The 19932-nt window shown below is 41.7% G+C and overlaps 1 protein-coding gene across 4 annotated transcripts in view; it reads left to right on the top strand.

The window, feature by feature from the left end:
• Positions 1-6245: 6245 nt before the first annotated feature.
• Positions 6246-19932, top strand: part of myo5c (myosin VC) — a 95685-nt gene continuing 81998 nt past the window's right edge. For 2 of the 4 annotated variants that reach the window (XM_087981446.1, XM_087981443.1), the window contains exon 1: positions 6246-6449. In XM_087981446.1, coding sequence (XP_087837572.1) covers positions 6423-6449 — 27 coding nt within the window. In that variant the 5' untranslated portion in view covers positions 6246-6422. The remainder of the gene's footprint in view (positions 6450-19932) is intronic. The other 2 variants (XM_087981445.1, XM_087981444.1) reach the window with 1 other exon arrangement.

Raw genomic sequence — 19932 nt, 5'->3', positions numbered from 1 at the left:
TGAGCAGATTTTGTATTCTTTTCAGATGATGATGATGATGCAGCTCCTGTCCAATCTCAATGCAGTTAGACTTTATAGAAAGAATTTTAGCCTCTGAATTTTCACAATCAGTAGCTTGTTTTTTGCCTTTGGAAAGCAGCTTAAAACTTTGGTCTCATTATTCTGTTATAGACATGGTGTATTCCAAGCTGAAAGATCAGTAGCACATGTGAATATTTCCAAAGAGAGATGTGCTGTCTCCTGATTGGGAATGGACAAATGGAAAATCCTTTACTCATAACTGAAGGATGTGGAGGTCCCATTATTGGACTGGGACGGACAAAGTCAGAAGTCACATAAGTCAGGTTATAGTCCAACAGATTTATTTGAAACCACAAGCTTCCTTCAGGTGAAATGCAAATGAAGGAGCAGTGCTCTGAAATCTTGTGATTTCAAATCTAAGCTGGTACCCCAGTGCATGGTGTTCCAATGTTAGGATGCTTCTTTCCAAAGTAATTCTCTCTCTCATTCTCCCTCTTTGTCAATCCATTCTCTGTTCATTTTACAATCCCACAGTTAATTTTTAAAATATATTCATTATTTGTCACATTTAACAAGATCTCAGTACCTTGTTTGCCATCACTGCACCATTTTGAGCTGGCACGTTGCATAATTACAGCAGAGAACATTAGAATGAGATGTACTCTGTACCTAACCCTATGCTTGTACCTGTACTGGGAGTATTTGATTGGGATAGTGTAGAGGGAGCTTTAATTTCAGTTGATAAGAGTAGAGACAGCTTTATTCTATCTTTGACCACACTTTCAGGACATGGGGTATGTAGGTGGACTTTTAATTTCAATTTCAAAGAGTACAGAGAGCTTTGCTCTGTATTTTATCCTGTGCTGTACCTGTCCTGGATGTTTTTATTGAGGACTATTTTGAGGGAGATTTACTATCAATTTACTTCCAGTTCCAAAGAGTAGAGAAAGCTTTACTCTGTATTCCCTGACCTGGTAAGGTTTGATGATGACAGTGTTGTGAGAACTTTTACTTTCTGTTCAAAGGAGTAGAGCAAGCTTTACCGTCAGAAGGAAGCCATTCAGCCTGTTGTATCAAAGTTGGCTCTCTGCAAAAACAACTCTTGATTCCATTCTGTTCTCCTTTCCCAAAGTCATGCAATTATTTTCCTTTTGAGGGATTTTTCCTTCTGAAACCCTGACATTTTCTGCTCCAAGACACTTTGTGTGTTTTACATTATAGCCACTCATTGTGTAAAATGATTTGGAGACCCTGGTGTTGGACTGGGGTGTACAAAGTTAAAAATCACACAACACCAGGTTATAATCCAACAGGTTTAATTGGAAGCACTAGCTTTCGGAGCGCTGCTCCTTCATCAGGTGGTTGTGGAGTACACAATTATAAGACACAGAATTTATAGCAAAAGTTTATATGTGATGTAATTGAAATTATACATTAAAAAATACCTTGATTGTTAGTTAGGTTTCTCATCTGTTCAAATGGCCATGTTAGTTTCATTTCTTTCATATGTAAATCACAAAACCCTTTTTAAAAGTTACATTCTCAGGTTAACTTTAACAACTGGTGTCAGCTCAGATAATGTGTTGAAGGTGTTCGCCCCCTGTGTGCTGTTGTCTGTGCCATAATGTTTAGACTGATTCTAATCTTAAAAAATGAGTTAACAGAGTCTTACATGGATCCATGCAGTTTTTGAGCAAAGTACAATGTAACTCTGCAAGTACAAATTCACCCCACAAACGTATGTGTGCATGTAGATTTGTGTGTCTGGAATGGGGGGTTGTGAGTGTCTGTGAGAGAGAGTATATGTGTGTGTGTGTGTATGAGAGAGAGTATAATGAGATCGAAGTTCGAGAGAGGGTGCATACGAGAGTGTGGGAGTGTGTGTGTCTGTAGGAGTATGTGAGAGTGTGTGCATGTCTGTGTATAGGAGTGTGTGTGTGTGTGTGTGCGCGCGTGTATAGTGCAGTAGTGGTCACCTATAGTGTGACATGAACCCAAGGTCCTAGTTGAGGCCCTCCCTATGGGTACCAAACTTAGCTATCAAAGTGGTTGAGCACAGGCTGATAGCTATGTTCGGTATCCGTAAGGAAGGCTTCAACCGGGACACCAGTACAGGTGTCCACCATTATACTATATATATATATACACACACACACACACTCGCACATGCATCTTCTCACAGGCTTAGACCCCTTTACACTCTCTCACACACACACACGTATACACACTCTCTCACAGACACTCTCAACACCCCACCCCAGACACAAACACACAAACCCATATGCACACATACACCACGTTTGTGGTGTGAATTTGTATTTGCAGAATTACATTGTACTTTGCTCAAAAACTGCATGGATTTTTGTAAGACTCTTAACTCTTTTTTAGATTAGAATCAGTCTAAACATTATGGCACAGATAACAATACACAGGAGGTGAACATCTTCAACACATTATTGGGCTGACACCAATTGTTAAAGTTAACCTGAGAATGTAAGAAGAAGAACAACTTTTCCAATCCACCCATATGGATTGAAGCCCCTCATCCCAGGCACCATTCTCGTAAATCTTTTCTGTGACCTTTCTCAAGCTTTCACATCCTTCCTAGTATGTGGTGCCCATAATGGGGCATTATACAGCAGTGTATGCCTGACTGAAGTTTTAACAATGTTCATAGGTTTGTTGCTGTTTGTACAATATGCCTCCATTTATAATTACTCAGTCATGTTCCTTTTCCATATATTAATTAAGTCACCTCTTAACTCTTCTAAACTCCAGTGGATTCAAGCTGAGCCTGCCCAATGTTTCTTCATAAGACAAGTCACCCATTCACGCTATTAGTCTAGTAAACCTTCTCTAAACTGCTTCCTGGCATTCTTCCTTTAATAAGGAGACCAGGACTGCACATAATACTCAAGGTGTTTTCTCACCTTTGTCACTGAAGCATAATCTCACTACTTTTGTATTCCATTCTCCTCTCAATAAGTGATAAAATTCTATTAGCTTTTCTGATTACTGTTACTTGCATATTAACTTCTAGCAATTCAGTCAACTTTCTATTGTTATGGCCAGACCAAACCCCCTCAAAATGCATAAAAAAGATAGTCTCGACCCTAGCATTTTCTTATTTTAAAAGAGAGTGCCAGGCATTGCAATCTGGGTGCAATTTGGTCAAACTAACCAGGCTTGAAGCAAAACACACTTTATTCAAACACTATGATTAAAATACAACGTAAGAAGGAAGATATTCCAACTCTATTGGAAAAATAGCAGATTTAAAGATGATTTAACTACTAAACAGTAACTGTTCCAATATATTAACATTCCATAAACACACCCTTGGCAAATGCAAATTCAGTAAAATAGATTGTCTGACATGCAATCCTCCAGCCTAGAAGATAAAACATTGTGAGAAAACTGTGTGTGTGTGTGTGTGAGAGAGAGAGTAGCAGGGAGAGATGTACTGCAGCTTTCAACCGCAGCTTCAAGAACCTAGCAACTGCTACTGAAAAACTAAAACTAAAAATCTGTGAGGGCTTGACCTCACCCATTCAGGCTGCTTCTATTGTTTCAACTTCTAAAAAAAACCAAGGCCTCACGAGCTGTTTACTTAATTGAATTCAAATAGACAGCTCAGTGCCACTGTCTTTAAACTTCAGCAAGAAACCCAGGACAAAATATACCTCTTAAAGCTATAATATCGTCGCTCTATTCATGCTGCTATTATCCGTTTTCTTCAATGAGTTTCCGTTTTGGTGGCAAGTCTGGTGTGTGGCACTTTTTCAAATGTCTTTTGGACATTCATGTCTACCATATGACTCTGATCAACTGTTAATCCATCAAAAAGGCTGAATCAATCAGGTAAACCTGATTTTTCTTTTAGAAAAATCTATACTGGGTTTTCTACGACTTGACTGCAGTTGTCAAATAACTCTTAACAATAGGGATTGTTATCCCTAAACTCCTTCTCAACACTGAAGTAAAATTGACTGGCTTGTATTTTCTGAGAATATCCCGATATCTTCTTCAGACAGAGGTGAAACATTTGCCATTCTTCAGTCCTCACCACTCCTGAATCAAAGGGAAATACAGGAAATTGTGGCCAATGTTTCCTCAATTTCTATCCCGATTTCCCTCAACATTCTTGGATGTGTCTCATTCGATCCTAGACACTTAACAACTTTAAGTATAACCAGAACCTCCTCTTAACCTGCCCTTTCCCACATTTTAGCCAATCTATTATTGCAACTGCCTCTTATTTCACCATGATTTTGACAGCATCTCCTTCCTTGGTAAAGACCAATGCAAAAATATCCATGCAGTACTTCACAATTAATACTAATCGTGTTTATTTGTATCCAGCAATTTGCAAGTTGAAATTGTTTTGAATGAAAGATGCACTGCCTGGGAGGGTCATTGATCATGATCTTTAAGAAGTACTTGGATGAGGGGACTTAAAATGCCATAACATTCTAGGTTATGGACTAAGTGCGGAAAGTGGGACGAGTCAGTACAGACATGATGGGCTGAAAAGCCTCTTCTCTATTGTATGATTCAAACAAATTCCATCCTATTGACAACAGAGAGTCAGTCGGTCCTGGACATTAGTTATTGTACCTGATCGCAGGTGATCTGAAGTTGCTGTTTATACTATACTTTGGAATACCTGTTGGAATATTGTGTGCAATTCTGGTCTCCTTCCTATCGGAAAGATGTGAAACTTGAAAGGGTTCAGAAAAGACTTACAAGGATGTTGTCAGGGTTGGAGGATTTGAGCTACAGGGAGATGCTGAACAGGCTGGAACTGTTTTACCTGGAGCATCAGAGGCTGTTGGGTGACCTTATAGAGGTTTACAAAATTATGAGGGGCATGGATAGAGTAAATAGGCAAAGTCTTTTCCTTGGGGTTGGGGTGTCCAGAACTAGAGGGCATAGGTTTAGGGTGAGAGGGGAAAGATATAAAAGAGACCTAAGGGACAACTTTTTTCGCACAGAGGGTGGTATGTGTATGGAATGAGCTGCCAGAGGAAGTGGTGGAGGCTGGTACAATTGCAACATTTAAGAGGCATTTGGATGGATAGGAAGGGTTTAGAGGGATATGGGTCGGGTGCTGACAGGTGGAACTAGATTGGGTTTGGATATCTGGTTGGCATGGACGGGTTGGACCGAAGGGTCTGTTTCCATGCTGTATATCTCTATGACTCAATGACTCTATGTATAAACCAGGTGATTAAATTGCCTGTAGCTCTGCCACTCAGGTCATCATCACCTTTATAATTCCCACACAGACTGGGGTTACCATGAAGGGTTCCCCTTCTCAACATCACCCTTCACCTGATGTGTGGTGACCCTTGGGTTAAAACGCCCCTAGTCATCCCTCTAAGACTACGGTGACTTTACCTTTCTTTGACTTCATACATTGTATTATGTAGTGCCATACTGGAAGCAGCCATATTTTGATGCACAAGTTACTTCTGAGTGACTGGTCAAGCAACAGAACCCCAAGTTTGAGCAGGAGGGATTGGACTGATGAACTATTATTTGTCATTGCCCTTTGTTATGAAAGTTTGCAGTATTCAGCCTCATTGATACAATACCAGAGTTTTGATTACACCACAATATCTGAACAACAGAGACCTGGGTTCAATTCCCGCCTCAGGCACTGACTGTGCGGAGTTTGCACATTCTCCCCGTGTCTGCGTGGGTTTCCTCCAGGTGCTCCGGTTTCCTCCCACAGTCCAAAGATGTGCAGTCAGGTGAATTGGCCATGCTAAATTGCCCGTAGTGTTAGGTAAGGGGTAAATGTAGGGGTATGGGTGGGTTGTGGGTCGGTATGGACTTGTTGGGCCAAGGGCCTGTTTCCACACTGTAATGTAATCTAATTATATTTTATGAACCTATATTTCTTTATTCTTTGCAGATTTGACGAACTTCTGCAGGATTTAAACAATCCCTGGATCATTTATTTGTTTTGGGGCTGGGAGATTTCTCAGAAAACTTTGCTCACGTTGCACACTGTAACTGGTATTGAAAGAAGGGATGTACTAACATTTGGAAACGATGCTAAACGCTTACAAATATCATTGTGGTACATGGAATGCGGAGAAGTTAAAGATTGAGTGATTCTTCCAGCTGACTGCCTAGGGATTTAGTTTCGGACACTCCCTTGTCACGAGGTGGGGGTGAAGAGAGACAGAAGGTGCAAAGTCTACCTGGTGTGTGGGTATAGCAGGCGGGTCGCGCTGAGAGAGCGGCAGGCAGTGAGTGAATGAGAGAGGCAGAGGGACGTAGGGAGTGAATAAGAGAGAAGGACAGAAAGCAATTGCAACAAGCTTATTGCTCCAGCCATGAGGAACTGCAGTGCACGCTAACTCTGGCAATTACTGAGGCGACACTTCCCTATGGCGGTGGCAGAACTGTACACCAAGGTAACTCAGTAACTTATTTAACTCTCCGAAGCCGAGCGTTGCTGGCAGCATCAAATGCACCAATCTATTCCGCGTACCCTCCGCTGAACCTGTAAAAGGACTATATTCTCTGCAGGTGTTCGTGACTTTAAGAAACTCTGGCGAATTTGCTGTTCGGTGAATTACAGCATTGTGTGTAAAGTTGTCGCTGTGAAACGCCTATAAGCAAAACAAAACAACAACTGCGGCTGCTGGGACAAAAACAGAAATTGCTGGAGAAACTCAGCAGGGTTCTGATGAAGTTGGACTCGAAACGTTAACTCCGTTTCTCTCTCCATTAGATACTGCCGGACCTGCTGAGTTTCTCCGGCAATTTGTGTCTTTGTTCCACAGCAGAGACCATATGGAACCGCTTTTATCACTGAGGCGGTGTGACAGCGTTGCCTAGTGTCATTGGGTTCTCTCCGGTCGTGATGGGCAGATCTACCAGCTTTCTCACGTGGGTTCTGAGCCGTTTGGAGTTTGAGTTGATTTGGACAGCAGGAAGAAAGTTGTACATTGTTCAGAAAGGTGACCTCACCTGGAGGCAGTAACAGGATCTGGCTGTGTACACTTGCCCAGAATTCATTGAACGCTGATCCTCTGAAATTTCAAAGGCAGAGAGGAGACTGCCCCGAATGTTGAAAAGTCCTGTTTTTGTGATTACTCTGAAACTGTCTGGCACCTGCCACAAGCAATGTACCAGGTGCAACCTTCTGTATGCCAACTTTCTGGGGTCCTGTATAGTTTGACTATGTAATGTATTTTGTAATTACATCGATAAATTTGACTGACATAGTTTGGCACTAAGTTAAAATGCTCAGAGAGCCAGTGCAGATATGATGGGGTGAATGGCCACAATAACACATTGTGACAGACCAATAGGAGTAGGCCATTCAGATCCTCAGTCTGCTCCATCATTCAGAGAGATGATGGCTGATCTGTACTTGAGCTGAAAATGTGTTGCTGGAAAAGCGCAGCAGGTCAGGCAGCATCCAAGGAACAGGAGAATCGACGTTTCGGGCATAAGCCCTTCTTCAGGAATGAGGAAAGTGTGTCCTTGGTCTGTACTTGAATCTCATTTACCTCACTCAACACAACAAAAGTCTTAATCTATTTCTGTCTTCAAAGTTCCAATTGCCTTAACATTAGAGATTTGTTGAGGAAGAAATTTCCAGGATTGTATTGCTTTTTTGTGAAACAAACCTGCTTTATTTCCCTCCTCATGACCATACTCTAATTTTCAGGTGATATCACCTTAGCAGAGGAGAATTTTGATTTGCATCTACCTTATTGAATCATTTAAAATTTTAATCACCCTCAAACTTTTAAATTCAAGGGAAATTCAGATCAATTTTTTTCTAACCTGGCCTCAATTTAACCCTTTCAGCCCTGCTATATTTCTAATGAATCTGCACCATTGCCCACTCCAAAGCAATTTTTCTTTTGTGGTTTCCTGATTAAACCTAGTGAGAGAACTCCAGGTGGGTTCTGACCAAAACTGTGTCAAAACAAAACATCATTTTCACCACTTTGCATGCCCTTTTTTGATTAATTTTTGAACCTATTCAGAAACTTGGATGGGCAGCACGGTGGCACAGTGGTTAGCACTGCTGCCTCACAGCACCAGGGTCCAAGGTTCAATTCCAGCCTTGGGCAACTGTCTGTGTGGAGTTTGCACATTCTCCCCATGTCTGCGTGGATTTCCTCCGGGTGCTCCGGTTTCCTCCCCACAGTCCAAAGATGTGCAGGTCAGGTGAATTGCCCATAGTGTTAGGGAAATGGGTCTGGGTGAATTACTCTTCGGAGGGTTGGTGTTGACACTGTAGGGAATCTAATTTTAGCAACACAAATAGTGGAAAAAAACAAGGTGGGGTATGAGACTCTATTCCCCAAAAGCAATCATGGAGCACAATATAACAGTGCTTTGAGAGAGGGGGTTCCAGAACTTTGACCCAGTGACCATTCCTTTGATGTGATAGAACTCCAAGCCAGGATGATGAACATCTTAGAGGGGATCTCCACATGTAATGCATTGGTAGCTCTTGTCCCTTCTAAGTGACCGGGATCATAGCTTTGGAAGATAGTGTTGAAGATGACTCAGAGTTGCTGGAGTACATTATGTATTGGTTCACACTGCTGCCATTGTGCATCAATAGTGGAGGAAGTGAATGTTTACGGCTGTGAATGGTATACTGATTAGATTAGATTAGATTACAGTGTGGAAACAGGCCCTTCGGCCCAACAGTCCACTCTGACCCGCCGAAGCGAAACCCACCCATACCCCTACATTTACCCCTTACCTAACACTACGGGCAATTTAGTATGGCCAATTCACCTGACCCTGCACATCTTTGGACTGTGGGAGGAAACCGGAGCACCCGGAGGAAACCCACGCAGACACGGGGAGAACGTGCAAACTCCACACAGTCAGTCGCCTGAGGCGGGAATTGAACCCGGGTCTCTGGCGCTGTGAGGCAGCAGTGCTAACCACTGTGCCACCGTGCCGCCCAACTACACTAAAGAAGCCTGATCAGCCAGGCTTCTTTAGTGTAGTTAGAGCCGCACTCATGCAGGCAAATTGAGGGCATTCCATCACCCTCCTGACTTCTATCTTTGTGGATTCAGGAGATGACTGACTTGCCTCAGAAATCCCAGCCTCTGACCTGCTCTTGCATCCTCAGTATTGGCATGGCTGGTTTATTTATGTTTCTGATCAATGGTAACAACTTGAATGTTGACAAATGGAGGTTCAGTGACAGTAATACCATTGGCCATTAAGAGGAAATGGTTAGATTCTCTGGTCGTACCAGGCATTTGTGTGGCATGAATGCAGCTCAAGCCTGAGAATTGTCCAGGTCTTGATGCATGTTGGCAAATACTGACTGAGCATCGAAGGAGATGCAAATGAACATTGGCTGTTTGTTGATGATGTCTGACCTGATGATGATGTGGTTCAAGAAGATACCACAGAAGGTGAAGATGGACAGTGTCTTGAGGGACTCCTGGCGTGCTGTTCTGAAACTAAGATGATTGACCTTCAGTAAGGACAATCCTTTGTGCTGGCAACATTAGAAACTAAATTTTCCTAATTTTGAGTTTTGGTTTTCTTGTCCCCTTTTGAAAAATACAATTAAGCCTCATATTTGAACAGTTGGCCGCTATATTGAGATGTGCAACAGGGTTCAGTACTGTGGGACTGCCACAGAATAAGAAGTATAATATATTGATTATTCACCTTCTTCCCATAGATCAATGAATGGTATCACAACAGGAGAGATGAAAAAAGATGATGTGGATACGCTCTATCATCTAAGGCACTAGTCAAGTCATTAATTTTCAGAAGTGCCCTTGTCAATGGTATGAACATTGTCTGAGAGGCCCTTGTGTTCTGGTGGTAGTATCACTACCTCTGTCAACTGAGTCCCAAGCTCAAGTCCCACCTACTCCAGGGATGTGCAATAATAACATCTTTGAACATGTAGATCTGAAAATATCTTTAAAAAAAACTGTCTGCAAGTTATGGACAAAGCAGCCTTTAACATTCTACTTTGACAATAGCATCCTAAAGTTGACAGGCCAGCTGTGTGTAAGGGAGCTGTTTCTGAGTGTTGCCCATAATTTATGCATCAACAGAATAGCCTGGCAGGGAGGGGTACCTGCTTGGTGACTTCACATTTATTTGGAACAAGAAGTAATAATATTTGAGATACTTGATATGGCATAGCCTGGACTTTGAACTTTAGAATAATGTTTTTAAGAAAAGATAAGTTTTCAGTCTTTCCTTTCCATTGTTTTTTTTTAAGTTTTCACTTGAATTGCTATTTCAGGGAAAAAAAGAATTCTTGGCCCACTTTTTTTTCTATGCTATGTGAGTTTGACTCACTTCTTTATTGTCTGTGAAGCATACTCCCTATGGATCTCTATTGCAATTCAGTTGCTTCCAAGCTTCGTTGCCAAGTGCCCCTCCCTTGACTGCTCTTCTCATTGAGAGTAATTATTTTGTGGCTGCATAATTAATCATTGCTGTTGTTTAGCCGTTTATGGGTCTGTAACACTGCACAAGTCCAATAAACATTCTGGCTTCAATATTAATTAGAAGAGGTGGGTAGGAAGTAGCGGTGGTGCTGGTGTGGGATGAGAAGGTTGACCAATTTGTGCTTGGGAAATCCTGAAGGATTTAGAGGGATATGGACCAAGTGCTACAAATAGGACTAGATTAGATTAGGCTATCTGGTTGGCATGGACAAGTTGGACCAAAGGGTCTGTTTACATGCTACACATCTCTATGGCTAAGTGGGTGCAGAATTAATTTCAAATTCATTTATCTTCCTAACATTGGTTACTCAACAAGAAATTGTTTTAAAGAATCCTTGGGGATCAATTGGACCACTATAGGGGCAGAACAATAGTTAGCACTGCTGACTCACAGCACCAGGGACCCGGGTTCAATTCCAGCCTCAGGCAACAGTGTGTGGAGTTTGCATATTCTTCCCGTGTCTGTGTGGGTTTCCTCTGGGTGCTCTGGTATCATCCCACAATCCAAAGATGTGCCGATTAGGTGAATTAGCCATGTTAAATTGTCCATTGTGTTCAGAGATGTGTAGGTTAGGTGTATTAGACAGGAGAAATGTGGAGTAGGGGAATGGATCTGTGAGGGTTGGTGTGGACCTGTTGGGCCAAATGGCCTGTTTCCACGCTGTAGGGATTCTATGAAATTCTATGTTGCATTCATTGTTTCATGATTCTGTCTCCCATGTCCTCTGGGTTCGGATAGCATAGTGGTAGTGTGCCTACATCTGATCTAGGAGGCTTGGGTTCAGTTCCTACCTGCTCCAGAGCTATGTAGTAACATCTTTGAACAGGATAATCTGAAAACGCATCTCCCACCCCTCAGGTGGCTGAAAAGTCCTTTGATCTCAAATTAAAAGGACAGCAAGCTAAAACAGGTTTGCACCGTTTACTAATCTGAGTGAGTAAGGGCAGACTTAGGACCCCCTTTTCTCATTTGGATGGTGCTGAGTGAAACGGATACTGTTTAGGAATCTTCAGCAGTTCCTATAGCCAACAAAATGAGAGGAGCTTTATCAGTTCAATCATTGTAGGGTTGGATGGAGGAGAGTGCCATTCATTGGCCCCATTCTCTTCGTACTTCCCCCTCTCCCTTCAAATCATAAGACAGGATCGAATTTGACCCATTTGAAAAGCAAAGATTGAGGTGTAATGAATGGTGGAAGCTCATTTACATTATTGAAAGAAGATTTGATGCCCAATTTAGGTTTTGCGGGATTCTCCTAGTTGTCATGCTTTTGGGTATACTGCCAAAAACACATCATTCACAGTTTCTGCCCCTTTCTTAAAGAAGGAATTTATTGTAGCATATTGGCTGTAGTTATGACAGTCATGTAACTCTCACAACATGAATAACCTGTCAGGGTTAAATCTCAGCAACGACAATAGGTTACCTCTGGAACATCTTTAATATGTTCCCTTCATTGTGGATCAACGGTATTAATCGTCTCCAATACATCATCAATGAAATCCTCTGTGATTGTGCAAAGTTATTTGTCCTTGACTTCTTTTCAGCGTATGACACTGACCATCCTGTCCTCCATTATCTAGCTCAGTGCACCTGCCTGATTGTAGGCAGAGCATTTTCATGGTTCTCTTCCGATCCTTGAACTTTTATCTACAGAGTCATCCAAGGATGTATCTGCCCTTGGAATTCTGTTCTTCTTCATCTACATCATGTTCGTTCACAGCATCATTTGCTGCTATTGCTATTGCTGTTTCACATACAATGACAACACCTGACAGTACTTCCCACCAATTGCATGGAGTCCTTCATCCCCTCTGCTTTGTCTGGTTGCTTATTTGATGTTCAGTCTTTGAGCATCCATTTCCCGCAGTTAAACTGTGCCACCTGCCTTCTCCATTATAAATTCCATGACCTTGCTCCTTATGCAACCCATTCCTTTTTCCCAACCATTCTCTGGCTGAACCTAACTGTTGCATGTAGTTCAACGTTGATCTGAGTTCATTAGTCGCTGTTTAAGTGTGTTGGTGGGTAGAAACAAACACAAACAAGCAGACACAACACAACCAAAAAACAATAGCCACATTACCTTGCAGCAAAGACATATCAGAAATGACTTTCAGATTACTCAGACCCCTTGGCATCATCATCGCCCACAAACCTACCAACACCTTTCAACAACAACTAATGAACCTAAAGGATCCATTAGACACTACCAACAAAACTAACGTCATTTACAAGATAGCATGCAAGACCTGTAAAAACGCTACATTGGACAAACTAGCAGGAAGCTTGCCACCAGGATACATGAACACCAACTAGCCACCAAAACATGGCCCACTCTCACTCGTTTCAATACACACAGACAAAGCAGGACACCACTTTGACTGTGACAACAAACACATTCTAGGACAGGCGAAACAAAGACACATACGAGAATTCTTAGAGAGATGGCATTCTAACCATAACTCCATCAATAAACACAAATATTTAGGTCCTATCTACCTTGCCTTGAAAAACAGGACCGGAAATGACATCACCCACCTTAAGAAACCAAGACCTATAAATAGAGAGGCGGGTCATACCACCAGCGCTGCACCTGGAGACTCTCAATGTTGATGTTACCTAGTATGGTGATAAAATGTCTGAAAACAAACCTTCCGGCTCAGTGGGCTAACTTACATACTTCCTCATAGACATAATTTTGGTCGCTTGCTTGGGTGGCCTGCCATACTGCACTCTCTGTGAAGTTCAGCTCCTTAAACTCTACTCTCCGTGCCCTAACTCTGTCATGATTGCTGGCTGACTTTGTTTTACTCAGAGGTAAAAACAATGACTGCAGATGCTGGAAACCAGATTCTGGATCAGTGGTGCTGGAAGAGCACAGCAATTCAGGCAGCATCCGAGGACAGGCAAAATCGACGTTTCGGGCAAAAGCCCTTCATCAGGAATAAAGACAGAGAGACTGAAGCGTGGAGAGATAAACTAGAGGAGGGTGGGGGTGGGGATAGAGTAGCATAGAGTACAATAGGTCAGTGGGGAAGGAGATGAAGGTGATAGGTCAGGGAGGAGAGGGTGGAGTGGATAGGTGGAAAAGGAGCTAGGCAGGTCGGACAAGTCCGGACACGTCAGGAGATCGTGTTGCTGGAGGTTAGAAACTAGGATGAGGTGGGGGAAGGGGAAATGAGGAAACTGTTGAAATCCACATTGATGCCCTGGGGTTGAAGTGTTCCGAGGCGGAAGATGAGGGGTTCTTCCTCCATGCGTCTGGTGGTGAGGGAGCGGCGATGGAGGAGGCCCAGCACCTCCATGTCCTCCGCAGAGTGGGAGGGGGAGTTGAAATGTTGTTCCCTACTCTCTGTATATCCCATTACAATTTCTCGATTCAAATCTCTTCATTGCTTCACCCTCCACTGTCCCTGCCACTTTTTCCAGTCCTATAGCACCACCACATAACTCCCTGCTTCTCTGTCATTGGCCTTTTATGCATTTCACTCTAACCGCCTTTCCTCTTCACTCCACCCTTGGCTACGGTGTCTTTCAACACCTGGGCTTGCTCCAAAAGTTATGTCCCTCCACTCTTGGCTTGTTGCCCCTCTCTCCTTTTAGACCATCCTGAAAAGCCATCATTTGATACAACCTTTGGCCAATTGTCCCAATATCTCATTCTTGGGTCGATGTTAGTTTATTTCCGATTAGACCTCCATAAAGTATCCTCAGAAGCTTTTCTATATTAAACACAACAAGGTTGTACAGTGATCTTATTAGCTCCAAATCCCTCCTGAATTACAGCTTTCACTTAACCTCTTGTAGACATTGAAATTAGACAATTGTGTTCAAAGACATAACCTGACAGGATTAAGGAATAGGAAAGAGACAGTTACTGGATGAGAGAGATTTTCAAGCATGACCTCCAGGTGACAAGCGACATTAAAAAAATGTGTTAGATGATGTAACGCTGCAGTCATTATAAGGCTACACATCCATCACCACAACAAATGCTGTGAGATAGTAACAAGTTTAAAGAAAATGGTTGAAAAAAAATGCAACTGTGGTTTTAAAAAGTAGAATGCTTACACAACAATGTACTTTCTTTCCTGGACTTGAAGGGACTTCTTATTGCTTAATCTTAAAATAACTGTAGCTGTTTTTGAAAAATAATTGAATTTTGAGATCATTTTGGTGCAAAACATGTCATTTTAAAATCTAGTAACACTTTAGGACGTCTTGCTTTTAATGCCTCGATAGTGACTTAAACGTTTAAAGCTTACAAAAAATTTAGAAGTTTGTTTTACAATTTCCCGAGTGGTTTCCGTGAGTATAATAAACAGTTAAAATGAAGTATAAGCTGCTGCCTCGTGTACATAATAATATCTGCTTTAATTCTTAAACTAAGTGTAAAGGCCAGTGAACAGCTGCCATTTCTCTCATTATTGTTCCTATCTCCTTTTATTTGAATAAAAGGCAAGTAGTTGCCATAGCAATAAGTGAACATTAAAGTTAAATGACTTCCATGATGGTCCGGGTTGTAAAATCAGTCTACAATGTACAACTGGCTACGTCATAACAATCTTGCCTGTTAATGCAAGTTTAAGTTTTAGTTGCTACTTTATAGTTTGACTCTATGACAACAATCACTAACTACAAAAATAATTTATTGTCTGGGACACTTTAGATGTTTGAATGCTGTGCATTATTGTGTTGATTTCTAGAAAATATTCTTTGAAGATACAGGGTCTGGAGTGGTACCATTTAGAATGTGCATTATGTTTATCCTATTGAAGTCAGTTGCATAATTTATTTAATTTTGTGTATTGAATTTGATATTAATTGTGCTCTTTAAACATGTGATCAGCTGCATGACATAAGTTTTCATCAACATGTGAAACAAAATTTAGACCAAATGCTTAATTTTATCACTCCTCCAAATACTTATTAACTCTTAAATCAATTGAGAACAATAAACTAAATACCCTTAATGAAGTAATTGCTGTCCTAAGAGTATTCTAATGGTCAAAAAGCTGAAAGATGTTTTGTACAATGGTAAGTTAGTTGTTGTTTATTACACAGTTAAAGTTGTCAGACACATGTACCAATCGAAAAGTGTGGCACTAGAAAAGCACAGCAGGTCAGATAGCGTCCAAAGAGCAGGAGAATCGATGTTTCAGGCATAAGCACTTCCCACCCCACCCCCCCCCCCACCACCCCCACATTCCTGATTAAGGGCTTATGTCCGAAAGGTCGATTCTCCTACTTTGCGAATCTGATCTACAGTCCTCACTTTCTCAGTGGCTCATGTCACACAAGAGAATCTCCAATGTCAAAAGGTGAGTGGATATGACCATAGTCTAACTGAAATATCTGGAAAGGTCATCAACTCACCAAGAGTGCAGCAAGTCAGAAACTACTCCTCGAAGGCGAGTCAAGAAAACTGTCCGTCCTTCCTCTCTCCCAATCAGTGCCATTGAGGATTTAAGGCTGTGACAATGTAACACCTGACTAGGATAGTGTAATAAATTCAAGCCCCACTATTCCAGGAATTGTCACAAGAATTAAAAATTTTAAAACAGTGCACAAAATTCCTCAATTTCCGTATCTTCAAGATCCTGGGTGACAGACAGCAAGGACCAATTTCCTATTCTCAACAAAAATTACTATTTAGTACAAATAGATTTAAGCTACAGGTAAAGAGTTATGAACTGTCAATGTATAACCCTATTACCTTTAAAAAATCCCCCTACATGCACATGTGCACACACACACACACACACACACACACACACACACACACACACACACACTGGTACTAGGGATGGAGAGAAAAACTGTGAAAGCAATTCAATGGTTTCTGTCCGTAGGGTTCACTGAGATGATCCTTTTGACTTGTCAGGACTTGCTGCTCCTCAGTCTTTTCTCAAGATCTTTCATTCGCTTGCAGACGCACAGAGTGACTAGTTAACAACTTTTAAAGTCTCTGATTTATTGGTTAAAAACCACAGCAATTGAAGTTAATAGCAATTAGCAATGACTAAATATTCTGAGCTGATTTTTTTTATTATCATGTCGGCTTATAATAACAGTACACAACACTATAATTGAAAGATTTGTTTTACTACATGCTAATCAATCAATACATTGAATCCGGTAATTATATTGAGACATATTGTTTCATCTCTGACATTGTAATGTTAAAGTAAAATAAAGTGAGATTTTTTTTACTGAAGAAGTGAGTGATTAAAAATGGAAATGTACTGTAACTGAGGTTACATTGCAAATTAAAATCTGAAATAACTGTGGATGCTGTTCTGAGGAAGGGTCACTGGACCTGAAACGTTAACCCTGATTTCTCTCCACAGATGCTGTCAGACCTGCTGAGCTTTTCCAGCTATTTCTGTTTTTGTTACATTTTTGGAATAGTCTGACTGTGATGGGCTGTTGGTAGATGATGCCATGCCCCATTCTTAAAGAGGACCAGTAAGGATAAGTAATATTAAAAGAGAAAATCAGGGAGGACCTGAAAGATAACTGAACTCCTGGATTAATCGAGTGCATTTCAAATACCCAGTCAAGTGGCATAACCTTTGTTTCCCGCAGGGTTTTAGGAATAACAGGAAAACTAGATCTCCATAAGAGCATTGTCTAAATCCATAAAACACGTCATCCTTACAGAGGTGAGAAGAGGAAGTGATAATGCAGATAAGTCAAAGATAAGTGATAAGTCAATTTTAAGGAGCACCCACATTCGGAATAGAACAGGCTGGCATTTGGAGGGAGTTAACCACCTGGTTTCAGCAAGAAAACAATATGCCTGTTTATAAAAGGTGTATACAGTAAACTTGGTAAAAAATGGAGGAGTAACCAGATCATTCAAAAGACAAATTGCTCTGTTTGGATTAAATATCCAGATCCACTTCTTACTGGGAGTCCACAAGGAACACATTTTCAATATGGCTTGGTTGCGTTAGACTTCCTTTACACCTGAACTTTTGTACCAATACAAAATAGCTTTAAGTGTGCTTCAAATCAAAGCTACAAGTAAACAATAGACAATAGGAGCAGGAGTAGGCCATTCAGCCCTTCAAGCCAGCACCACCATTCATTATGATCATGGCTGATCATCCACAATCAGTATCCTGTTCCTGTCTTATCCCCATAATCCTTGATTCCACTATCTTTAAGAGCTTTATCCATCTTTTTCTTGAAAGTATCCAGAGACTTGGCCTCCATTGCCTTCTGGGGCAGAATGTTCCATACACCCACCACTCTCTGGGTGAAGAGGTTTCTCCTCAACTCTGTTCTCAATGGCCTACCCCTTATTTTTAAGCTGTGTCCTCTGGTTCTGGACTCACCCATCAGCAAAAACATGCTTCCTGCCTCCAGAGTGTCCAATCCTTTAATAATCTTATATGTCTCAATCAGATCCCACTTGTCCTTCTAAACATTAGTGTATACAAGTCCAGTCACTCCAATCTTTTAACATGTGATAGTCCCGCCATTCTGGGAATTGAACCTTGTAAACCTACACTGCACTCCCTCAATAGCCAGAATGTCCTTCCTCAAATTTTGAGACCAAAACTGCACACAATACTCCAGGTGCGTTCTCACCAGGGTCCTGTACAGCTGCAGAAGGACCTCTTTGCTCCTATACTCAATTCCTCTTGATGTGAAGGCCAGCATGCCATTAGCTTTTTTCACTGCCTGCTGTACCTGCATGCTTGCATTCATTGTCTGATGTACAAGAACACCTAGATCTCGTTGTACTGCCCCTTTACCTAACTTGACTCCATTTAGATAGTAATCTGCCTTCCTGTTCTTGCCACCAAAGTGGATAACCACACATTTACTGACAGTATGATACCCTCCATGGTGTTTTGGGCCATTACCATTGTGTTGAATAGGCTGGATGTCAAACAGACCTGACATCTGGCCATTGGTCAGGCCCTGTGGATCTTCGGCTGTGGCGGCAGAACTGTATTTCCCATCATCCATAACCTCGTGACCTGGTGGATGTGCCACTCTACCATTGCCAATAAGTAAGGAAGTTACCCGTGGTTCATTGAAGAGTAATTGAAGAGCAACAGGCATTTCTAAAATGAACTGCCCCCTCCCATTGTAGTTACAACACTGGCATCTACCTGCAATGTGGAAATTTGCGCAGGTATGTCCTGTCCACAAAAATCTGGATAAATCCTAGTTGGCCAGTTACTGCCCCATAAGTCTACTCTCAATCATTAGCAAATTGATCAAAGACATTATTGACAGTGGTATCAAACAGCACTTGATTCAGAATAGCTACTCACTGATGCTCAGCTTGTGTTCTGCCAGCCCAATCAATCATTACATCTTTTGTCCAAATATGGGCAAAGGAGCTGATTCAAGGGGAAGTGAGGATAGTTACTCTTGATGTCAAGATAACATTTGATGGAGTGTGGCATCAAGGAGCCCGAGTAAAACTGGAGTCAATGATTTAAAGATTTTTAAATGGTTTTCAAAAGAAACAAAAGGTGAGAAAAGGTTTTGTTTTCTGTCAGCCAGTATTTTGGATAGGAAATGTACTGCTTGGAAATGTGATGGAGACAGGTTCAATAGAGACATTGTCTCTTTTTCAGCAATCATTTAATGGGCAGGTTACAGGGAAAAGACAGGAGAATGGCACTAAGTCATGGTGTTCATCTGCAGAGCTGATGGGCTGAATGGCCTCATTCTGCACAATTACATTTCTGTGATGTGAGGCTTGGAGGGGAGCTTTCCAATGATGGGGTTCCCAGTTTGGACTGTCTTTATTCTTCCTGGGAGGTGGTAGAGGCTACATGTTTGGAGAGTGTAATTGCACTAAAGCAAAACGTTTTGGGCCACATCCAGTCAGAAGTCTCAAAAGATGTGGGCGGCACGGTGGCACAGTGGTTAGCACTGCTGCCTCACAGCGCCAGAGACCCGGGTTCAATTCCCGACTCAGGCGACTGACTGTGTGGAGTTTGCACGTTCTCCCCGTGTCTGCGTGGGTTTCCTCCAGGTGCTCCGGTTTCCTCCCACAGTCCAAAGATGTGCAGGTTAGGTGAATTGGCCATGCTAAATTCCCCTTAGTGTTAGGTAATAAGGGGTAAATGTAGGGGTATGGGTGGGTTGCGCTTCGGCGGGTCGGTGTGGACTTGTTGGGCCGAAGGGCCTGTTTCCACACTGTAAGTAATCTAATCTAATCTAATGTAAACTAGTTTTGAGAAATTTTTAATAGCATTATTTAAAGTTAGGCTTGTGCCGTCCTAACAATAAACATTTACAACTTGGGAGCGAAACCATGCACACACATAGACAGATACGTGTAAGGGTGTTTCCTAACGTGGTAGGAGACAATTTGGAATGAATATTATAAATTGTCTGTCAAGTGAGTAGCTTTACAGATACACTATATAAAGTTCAGAGGTAATAGTA

Source organism: Chiloscyllium plagiosum, unplaced genomic scaffold (assembly GCF_037043375.1).
Source record: "Chiloscyllium plagiosum isolate Xiang-an unplaced genomic scaffold, Cpla_swu_hap1 HiC_scaffold_39, whole genome shotgun sequence".
Classification (NCBI taxonomy): Eukaryota; Metazoa; Chordata; class Chondrichthyes; order Orectolobiformes; family Hemiscylliidae; genus Chiloscyllium; species Chiloscyllium plagiosum.
Note: the sequence above shows the minus strand (reverse complement) of the source record. Positions and strands in the feature narration are given on the sequence as shown.